At 42.2% G+C, this 10,918-nt stretch overlaps 1 protein-coding gene across 1 annotated transcript in view; it reads right to left on the reverse strand.

Annotated features, from left to right (window-relative positions):
- Window positions 1-6,867: 6,867 nt before the first annotated feature.
- DHTKD1 (dehydrogenase E1 and transketolase domain containing 1) overlaps window positions 6,868-10,918 on the reverse strand; it is a gene marked incomplete at its 5' end in the record, with an annotated part of 40,281 nt that continues 36,230 nt past the window's right edge. The window contains 3 exons of the mRNA XM_004712632.4: window positions 6,868-7,187; window positions 7,988-8,073; window positions 9,868-10,037. Coding sequence (XP_004712689.3) covers window positions 7,086-7,187; window positions 7,988-8,073; window positions 9,868-10,037 — 358 coding nt within the window. The remainder of the gene's footprint in view (window positions 7,188-7,987; window positions 8,074-9,867; window positions 10,038-10,918) is intronic.

Raw genomic sequence — 10,918 nt, forward strand, 5'->3', positions numbered from 1 at the left:
CGGGGGCTGCCGCCCGGGCCTCGGGGATTCGTGGGGGTCGGCTAGGAAGGGATCACCGCACGTTGGTGCAACCTCAGAAGGTCTCCATCCTCTTAAGGGACCGTGGTGGCGCAGGTGGCTCATTTCTTGAGATGCCAGGTGTGTGCGAGTAAGCCTTTAGAAGATCCAAGTTCCTCTGCCTTGGAGCTACGCTAGCTGACTCAAGTGCAGTGTCAAGAAATGGCCATGTTCTGGGTCGCCTGGGTCGGCCGAGGCCGCGATCCTGTGCTGCCAGGAGGGGCCGGCTCAGGCTCCGGGCTCTGCAGCTGCCGCAGTGGCCCCAGGGTCTTCAGGGTGCGGGGCCGAGCCTCCCTGACAGCTAACCTGACCGCATCACCTTTTATTGGCTTCCATCTTGAACCTTACGAGCTCATTTTTGTTGTTGTTTTGTTTTCTAATTTATGGCATATAGCCCATAGTTAATAGCTTATGAGCTCTCCCCCCTCGTGCTACTTCGGAGGCTCCTCCTTCTTCCAAGAGATCAGGGTTGGATGCCTTCTCCGGTTTAACAGTGGCCTGAAGCCCCTGTTTTCTAGCCATCTGACTAATATTGCTGTATACACCACTCTCCAGAAAAGCATGCTGTAAGACGAGACAGTCTCATCAAGACAGATCTACGTTTTAATTCCTCTACTATTTAATAGTTGGGTGCCTTTGGAGGATTCACCTTTCTGGGCTACATAGGTAAAATCAAGAATACGAGCAAAGCTATGAATTTAATTCATAGTAGACCCTCAAACTTCTACACTTTAAACCCTGGCAATTTATAACGTCCACTGAAGCATTTCAAAGGTGATCTAATAGAGGGTACCCTCCCCAAAATGGATTCCCCCCCTCAAAGCCATGTATTTATTTATTTATTTTTTTTACAAAACAACCTTATCACCTTCAAGGTACTCTCCATTACACTTAAATACATTTGTCAAATCTGCAATTCCATTCTTGGAAACATTTTCCAAACTCATCTGTTTGGATGGCTGACAGCACCTCCATTGTTGTTGTTGTTTTCTTCACCTCTTTAATGTCATCATATCTCTTTCCTTTCATGCCCCTTCTCATTCCCAGAAACAAAAAGAAGTCACACGGAACGAGGTCAAGTGAGGCAGGTGTGTGAGGCAAGAGGCATGCTCTCATCACAACAAAAAATCATATCATTGTGTATGAGGGGAAGGGCAGAGTGGAGACCCAAAGCCCATCGGTAGGCAACTCGACATCCCCTTACAGAAGGGTCGTCCGGAGGAAACAAGCCAGTCAGGGTGCAGTGTAGCAACGATAATACATTCAACTTTCCTCTAGTTCCTAAATGCCACGCCCCCACCCCACACTATCATGATCTCAATTCTACCTTATAAATCTGGCTAGACCAGAGGATGTACACTGGTGCAGATAGAAACTCGAACACTGGGAATCCAGGGCGGATGATCCCTTCAGGACCAGTGGTGAGAGTGGCGATACCAGGAGGGTGGAATGGAAAGGGGGAACCGATTACAAGGATCTACATACAGCCTCCTCCCTGGGGGAGAGACAACAAAAAAAGTGGGTGAAGGGAGACGTCTGACAATGCAAGATATACAAAATAATAATTTATAAATTATCAAGGGTTCATGAGGGAGGGGTAAGCAGGGAGGGAGGGGGAAAATGAGCTGATGCCAGGGCTTAAGTGGAGAGCAAATGTTCTCAGAATGATGAGGGCAATGAATGTACAAATGTGCTTTACACAATTGATGTATGTATGGATTGTGATGAGTTGTATGAGCCCCTAATAAAATGATTTTTAAAAAAGAGAGAGAGGCATGCTGTTTGGGGCCCCAACTGGCGCACTGAAATGTCTGTGTGAGCAGGTGCGTTGTCGTGGTGGCAAAACCAGTCTCCTGTGTGCCACAAATCCAGCTTTTTTGGTCACACATGGTTACACAGAACCTCTAAATAGAAGGCTTGATTAACAGTCTGACTTGGTGGAACAAACTCCAAATGCGTTATCTCCCTCACATCAAAAAAAAACAAACGAGCATCAGTTTTTTGGGGGGAACACATCGTATAATTGTCAAATTCAATGATCTTTGTCCAACAAGGGTGCAAAATTTGCATACATAAATAGGAGAAGGACCTTTCAGGTGGGGCTTGAGCAGTTCTCAATTTCACTTGAGTTAGCTCAGGTAGCCCCAAGGTTGAGAAGCAGGAGACCTGGATCATCTGAAGGCTTGCTCACACACCTCTGGCATTTGATGCTGGCTGTCAGCTAACCTTAGCTGGAGCTGTCCACTGGAGCACCTACAGCTGGCCTTCCACATGGCATGCGCTTCCTCACAATGTGTGAGCTGGGTACCAAAGAATGTGCTTGGAAGTGATGGAAACTCACTTCCATAAACACAAAGGCCTGTTCAATTTCAAAGGGAGAAATAGACCGCCTCTCTAGCAAATGTGGCAACATTTTGGAAGAGCCTCTGGGACTCCATATTGTGGCCATTTTAGGGAAAACACAATCTGCTACTGTCATAATCTCCCACCCTTCTAAATCATGCTTATCTCACTTTCACTAACATACAATTCACATCATACATTTCACTTTTTTAATTTTAATCATTTTATTGGGGGCTCATATAGCTCATCACAATCCATACATCCATCCATATGTTGCCATCATCATTTTCAAAACATTTTCTTTCTACTTGAGCCCTTAGTATCAGCTAATTTCCCTCCTCTCCCACCCTCCCTCCCTCATGGACCCTTGATAAGTTATAATTTTTATTTTCATGTCTTACTCTGACCGCTGTCTCCCATCCCACACTTTTCTGGTGTCCATCTTCCTGGGAGGGGTTATATGCAGATCATTGTGATAGGTTGCCCTTTTCTCTCCCACATTCCCCTTCCCCTTCTGGTATCGCTACTCTCATTATTGGACCTGAGGGGTTTACATGTATCATATTTAAAGAGCTCACTCACATGCCTGACAGTTGTGTAACCATCATCACTATCAATTCAAGGATACCTCTTCTTTGGACTCCTTGTTAGCTCTCGATTTCCTGCCAACCTCCCCTGCCATGGCTCTTTCAAACTTTAATTCAGTTCTCTCTATAGGTTTACATGGTGTTTTTATTTTATCTTAACCTGAAAATGGTTGAATTAAATTGCGTTCACTCATTGTATGAATATATTAGCCTTTCAATAAAGAGGCACTAAGTTGGAAAATCCAATCGACACAAGGAAGAAGCCTATCCCTCTCCGTACTATTTCTGGGATAGATCCATGTTCCAACTAAGAACCTAGGACCAGGCTTTCACCCTCTTGCTTCTTCAGTCTTTCTACTCCTACATGTGCTGTCCAGAACTTTTCCTGAAGGACCACCTATGACACCGAATCTGCATCTATGAAGAGCATCCCTCTACTTTGACCTCCCACCTCATCCCAGCACACCCAACCAAAAAATAATATATGCCTATGTATGCATGTAAATGTGTGCCTATATACATATACTCTATCTTCTCAATGCCATCCTTAGTCTATTGAGGAGTGGATCAATCCATTTTATCTTTTATTTCTTTGATTACCAATGCTTAGAACAATGTTGTATATATAGTAGGTACCAAATATTTTTTGATGAAATACCATTCTTCTCTTCTAGGGCCATTTCCTGTTTCAATTCAATTATATTTTGAAGCTCTCAATGAGACAAAACTCAAGGTAATAATAGTAAAATAATATAATTTTAACAAAAGTCTCCTAAAATGAAGTGATTTTATAATTGGCAATGGGGAAATAACAGTCTCTGTGACATTGTGCTTTATCTGACTCAGATGAAAGGGACTATTTCTGAAAAATGATGAGTTGCTCATTTAGGTAACCCTGTGTTATAAATATTGAGGGTTTAAACATTCTATTCAAATTTCCCTAAAACACAATTTTAACCTGAACCCCATGAAGAGACGAACGTGGAAACTAAGTGTCCAAGTACATCCAAGAGACATGCAGAAGCATTTGGAACCTCAGCCCTCAAGAGCCTTCATTCTTAATCTTGACTGACTTCCTGCACAACTCCTGAGGCTAAGCTATTTCCTCAATGCTGTAAAAGGAATTGTTCTCCCTATGGCCAGGCAAGGAATTTTAATAAAAGAATAGTTACAACTCCAAAATTAATATATAATCAGATGGAAACTGTCTGTGATAGGTTTTGTGTCAACTGTGTTTGGCCAAGATTCTCAGTGGTTTGGCAGTTAAAGCCTAGTACTCCCCCGTGACGTGACCTAACATAATACAAGCAATTCCATAATGGGATCTGCTGTGAACAGTCAGGTTAAGAAGATTAGGGCAGAATGCAACTCCCTTACAAAGGCCACAACCTGATGCAATTGAAAGTAAGTTTCCTGGGACGCACGACCTACTTCCTATGTAAGCAGACGCTGTGGGAAACCTTATTTGCTTTTTGCTGGATCTGGACCCTGCATCTGGCTCGACTTCTGGTTCTTTGGACTTGAGCCAATAGGCTGCCATATTGCCTGCTGATCTGGAAGTCACCTGCCAGCTGACCTGCCAACAGTGGTTCCATTCACTTCTCTAGTCATGTCTTCTGACCTGCTGACCTTTGATTAATCTGCCTCTGCAACCACCAGCCTGTGGTCTTCCTGATGACCTTGAGTTCGGCAGCCCCCAAAGCTATGTGAGTCAGCAGAAGCCTCCAGCTTAACAGCTGATCCATGGACTTCGAACTTGCCTAGACTCGGGCTGGCTGCCCATTTTGACACCTATGTGAGTCATTTTCTTGAGAGAAATTTCTGTGTATGTATGCACGTCTACAGGGGTCACTGGTTTGGGTTTTCTAGAGAACCCAAGCTAACACAATGTCTATGCTTTGGAATGTTTCCCTCAAGAAGTATGTATATGGAAAACAAAAAGAAAGTGAGAAAAGTGATCTTACAAGGCATTCGTTTTTATTTTACTAAAAATAATCTCTCATTTAAGACAAAACAAGTATTTTTGTTATTGCTAATACTTCCATTCATTAACTATACCCAATTTAAACGATTTTCTTTAATGAACATGAATGTGGCATACATACACACACACAAATATAATGTCATATCTTAAGAAGAGTTAAAGAATAATAAAGTAATGTTGACCCACTTTTGTAATAGTGACTTGGAGTAAGAAGATTAAAATAATGAAAGATACATTTTGTGATTCAGGGATAAGATGCAACAAACCACAGATTCATGAGGTGCAAAGTTAGGGAGGAACTTGAAATGACAGACACAGGAAAGCAGACAGACTCCTTTTCTATCTCCTATTATAGCCAGCCTTTTGAAATCTTTTCACTTCAGTATCAACAGCACTGAAGAAATGACAGTGTGCTTTATCATTTTCCAGTTAAATCGAAAACACTGACAGCCAACCTTCTCCAATGGATTTTTGTAATTTTACTGATTACATAAATGGCACTAAGTTACATGATTTATAAGGTTTGATACAAAAAGAAAGCTTTAAGGCATATAGAAAGAAGATGGATGTGAGTATCATAGAAATGTTAGATTGATGTACTCATGCTTAACTACATTAAAAATATAAATCATGTAGAGACTGGTAGGACCCCACCCCCCAAAACTTTGACTTTCACCTCCAAGCTAGAATAATTAATCATTTCAGATCGAAATGACAGCAGTTACCCAAGGACAAAGTTCAAAGGCTTAGGGAGGAAGAAAGAATAAAAACAGGCAACAGGGAGGAAGTGGAATAATCAATCGTACATGGAAGGGATTGTGATGGATTGAATCAGAATGTATATGAATTGTTAAATGGATGATACGCTTTATAAATCGCCACCTACTTCACAACAACAACAACAACAACATTAAAGAATCTATAATACGAACTTGCTACGGTAAGATGACCTATCTACTTTGATTTTCAAAGATGCTGCTAGATGCCAGAGAAAGTGAAGTCGGCAGCCATCATTTCTAAGGAAGCAAGTGTTTTGATGCAAGAATGGGGGAGCCTTCAGAGCCTAAAAGCAAGTGGAGCTACACGGTTGTAGACTGCCTACTCTGAACTTAACTTTAGACTGAAGGAGCGGGTGGGTAACCGCTAGAAGTCGTCAAGCACCTGGTGTTGGGAAGTTCCCTCTGTCAAAGGTACCGAGCTCTTTAACATGTTGCCATAAGCACGGCCCTGAAGAAGGCCGTGCTGGGTGAAGGCAGTGGTCAGGGAAAAAGAGGTAGACGCTCAAGGAGAGGAATCGATACCGTGGCTACAGCAATGGGCTCAGGAAAAAGTGTGAGGTTGGCACAGGACTAGCTAGGGCTTAATTCTGTTGCACATTGGTCCTTGGCAGTCGGCACCCACTCGACAGCACCCAACAACTGCAGCAGAGACTGCTGGAAATAAGGCTGATCGTCCTCGGGGCTGAGGTCTCTGTAGCTGAATCCCCACGTCAATTAAAAAGACGACGATGTAACCGTGACAACAATTTGAAAAGGAAAAAACAAGTCTTATCATAAAACAGACCACAGATCAATGTTATCATAGCTAAAACTCCTTTATACTTAATAGCACTTATAATCTCGTTTTGCTACGTGTTTGGTGAAACTTCTTCACAGTGGCTGGAAAGCCGCGCCAGCAATGACCTACAATGAAAATACTGGTAGTCAGAAGAATTGGAAAAAAGAATTCATGCAAGTGGCACGCGTCCAACCAATCAAGCAGCAGTTGTTGAGGCAATGTACATGAACCTATAAGCACAGGCTAAAGAATGTCCCCTGAGCATTTGCAATGAATTACAAAGAGCAGAATCTGAAATAATCTGAGGCATGACTCAGATCTAACCAAAACATAACACGATCACACTTTATGATGTTTATTTGTTGAATTCACGCACTGATGAAGGGTTCCCTCACTCCTCCACACATTCCAGATTAGATTGGTCTCTTCAGGTCCAATGTCTTAGAGAAAGAAGTCTTTGAATGTTATTTAAGAGAAAGAGGAGAAAAGAAAGGAAGCAGGCTTTTATAAAGACACAGCCATCTAAAAAGGAAGTCAGAATTCTTCAAAGGACATCCTCAGGCAAAGGTCTTGGTGAGGACATCTTCTTGCTGTTGCAGGTGAACGGTGCCAATTCCTACGGCGGGGGTTGGCAAAGGGGGCCGGCTCACAAGACGGAGCTGTAATTGGAGCAGAGAAGAAATAAAATGACATCTAGATTACATCAGTGTTCTGCGTGGCTCCCCCAAGGAAGGGCTTGAATCTCCTGAGCTTCTCTAAACATGTGTTACTTGAGTTACATAGATTACATTGTAGGGAAATACATGTCATACGAAACTGGTAAATCCCAAGCATGAACAGAAGAGAGACACCCCAGGATTTGTCCCACTACAGGAGCTCTTAGTTTGTTTCAGCTGTGAACTTTCCTTAATTAGAACTGGTAAGATGGAATGATTTGAGCCTAATAAACAAGTATGAAAAGTGTGAGCTGAGTTTAACCAAAACAGAACAGAAAGATGATTCTTTTTCTAATTGTTTTCCTCAAGTACCATCAGGAAGTATGTGCCTTTGCTGCATGTGCACTTTGTAGGCAGACTGGTGTGTTATACTGTGTGTCTCTAGTCCGTGTTGTAAAACAAGCCTGCTCTTCAACCCGACTCTCCGGGTCCACCATATGGATCTGTAGGGCAAGACATTCGGAGCTGGCTAGTGAGAAGATAGCAGAGGATGGCTTTGACTTTTTAAAAAATATAACAACTTTTTAATAGGACTTTAATGTGTACACATATGAAGCTAGATAAACCACTCAGCGTGTTATTTTTTAGGATTGCATTAAAGTTAAATTTTATATTTTGGTTTATCTCTAAAGAAAAGAATGTGATTGATAATGAGGGTCGATCGATTTCTTACTATTCCAGAAGCAACAGCACACACACAGACACACAAAACAGTGAGAGAGAGAGAGAGAAAAAAAAATTACCTTGCAGGCCAACTGTTTTTCAAACCTTGGAGAAACAAAAAACCACGGACCCATGTTCTGAGGCTCCTCCTGACTCCAAATAAAATCTATAAATAAAAGAAAGTTAATTTCAGCAACATAAACCTATACAACACACCAAGTACCTCTTTTCCAAAATAGGATAATGTTGCTTGTCTTTTGTTTCTTTCTGACAGTGTTTTTTTCTTTTTTTAATAATTAAATCATTTATTGGGGACTTGTACAACTCTAATCACAATCCAAACATATAGCCATATATGCACCACTACAATCATGACCATACAAGAGATCCATCAACCTTAAAATGTCCCCAACCCTATCCTGTGTAGTCAGTTTCTCCTCCCACCTCCAAACTCTGCCAACTGCTGATCATTTCTCACTCCCTACATTTCTGCATGTTCCAGAATGTCATGTACATGGAATCATACAGTCTGCAGCCTTTCGGGCCTGATTTCGTACGGTAGCAAAATCTAATTGCGATTCAGCCATATGGCTGTGTGTGTGATTCACTCCATTGTGTTCCTGGGTAAGGCCATCAGATGGCTATACCACGGATTATTTCGGTACTTCTTAGGTTTTTCTTGCAATAAGGAGTAAAGCAATTTTTCAAACATTCACATGCAGCTTTTTGTGTGAAACAGGTTTCATTGCTTTAAAATACTCAATTTTATCTCGATTACAAAAATCAAAAATGTTTTCCTTTCTCTAAGGTTAATGACCTCGGAGGAGCCCAGCTGAATCACATGGCGACTTTATAATAAACTCTGTCGGAGACTGCCAGGCTGTTTTCCAGAGAGGAGGCACCATTTTGCATTTCCACTAGTGGGTGTGAGCATTCGTGTGTGCTGCATCCTTGCATTTGATACTGTCGATATGGGTGAGTGTATTTAATTTTAGCCATTTTAATTGGTGCACAGTCATTTCTCATTATGGCTTAATTGGCAATTCCCTAATGACTAATGATGCTGAGCATCTTTTAATGCGCTTGTTTGCCAGCTGTTTCTTGAGTGAAGCGTCTATACAAAATCTTATGCAGTGTTTAGGTGGGATTGTGTGCTTTCTTATTGCTCCATTTTTTAAGAGTTTTAAAATATCCTGGATAGTCACAGAAGTGACTTGCAAATATGTGTGTGTGGTTTCTTAACGCCCCCACCCCCACCCTTTTCTCCCTTTTCATAGTACCTTTCACAGTATGTCCCTTGTTTTAAAAAGTTCCATTTCCCTTATTATGGATTGTGCGGTGGGATGTCTGATCATTTCCCTAAGCACAAAGCTCTTCTCCTAGAAGTTACATGGTTTTCTGTTATACATTTAGGTAGCTGATTCGTTCCGTGTTAATGACTGTCGAAGGGTACATATTTTGATATCCAGGAGCCCTGGTGGCCAAGTGGTTAAGCATTCGTCTGATAACTGCACGGCCCGCAGCTCTAACCCACCAGCTGCTCCTCAGGAGAGAGACGAGTTACCATCGGGGAAACCCAGGGACCGTTCTCCCCTGCCCTAGAGGCCACTGTGAGTCAGCACCGACGTGATGACAGCAAGTGAGATATTGATATCCAAATGCTCCCAGGCTCATTCGTTAAGACCTGTCTTGTAAAAGCCGACTAGATGTCTTATCAATGATGGCATGCCCTTCATTATCCCCAAATCCTCAAGATGTCAGCTGCTTTAGGTGAGAGAAAGGGAGATGTGGAGGAACATCAAGAGGCTTAGAGCACCTTGCTTCCCAACGACACTTTTTAAAATATCCTGAGTCCACAAAGTTCTCTCTCACTGCCTGCGCCTCAAACCCTTTCACCTGAGCTAATTTGACAGGTTTCTGATATATGAACCCTGCGACCCTGACTAGTGCCACCTCTTACCTTTCACGTGTTGGTATTTGCTCATCTCTTGTTGCAATGAATCCAGTGGGAAGGGGCACAGTTCCTCGATTCGGATGATGGCAAAGTCATGTTTCTTGGCCCCCAAAGATTCTCTTTGCTTGACTAAGGCATAGAAGTGTTTGCCGCTGCAAAACACCAGTTTCTTAACGCTGTTGGCGTAAAAGGGACAGTGGGATGGGAGAGAAATAACCGCAAGTAAGAGAGGTGCTGAGTGTTCAGTTGTAATGAAAACATTCAGAATAAAGGCTCTCTCATCAGAAGAAAGGGAGAGCGTGGGGTTCAGTGCTTCACCAGGGAAGCAGTGGGATGCTATGTCACAGGGCCCAGTCATGTGACACCAAGCCATCCTGCTTTAACACCGAGGGTCTCCCAAGTCCACTTGGGAGCAACCCTAACGCCTACTCCACCAGCTCAAACAAACTTTACCAGATTAGAGGAGATTTGGGTCACTTGGCATTTCTGAATATGAACTAGTTTTCACACTAACTAAAAGAGTACTGCAAAGTATGAAAAAAATTTACATCAAATTACCTTTTTTTCGAGAGTTCAATATTGTTTAGTTTATTTTTGGTTGGGGATAACATTTACTGAGTTTGGCAAATGCATCATACGTTGGTATGATTCAAACTTCCACAAAAATACAGAACGTTATCAGCACCCAGAGAACCCATGCCTGTTCCTCCGTAATTCCCACAGTTACTCCTCCTATCCCGAGGCAACCACTGCTCTGATTTTATTCCACCAAAGGTGGTTTCCTTTTTCTATAACTTAAAGTAAATGAAGCCAGAGTACTCATATGGACTCATGGTGTATAGCATCTTTCACTCAGCCAATTTTTCCCTCTATTTTTCCTCAGGCTGTGTCCTGATTGACAGGCTAGACTCCATCCCTACACTTCTAGAGATCTTCAAGTTGACATGAAATTATGGAACAACCACACTGAGTATGATTCCAATATGTGAACAGATCATAATTTATTGACCAAATCTCTGTCTGGCATGATTTCAATTTTTTTTTAGCTATTATGAGT

The sequence above is a fragment of the Echinops telfairi genome, unplaced genomic scaffold (genome assembly GCF_000313985.2).
Source record: "Echinops telfairi isolate 266 unplaced genomic scaffold, ASM31398v2 ScPeMD7_7473;HRSCAF=8511, whole genome shotgun sequence".
Lineage (NCBI taxonomy): Eukaryota > Metazoa > Chordata > Mammalia > Afrosoricida > Tenrecidae > Echinops > Echinops telfairi.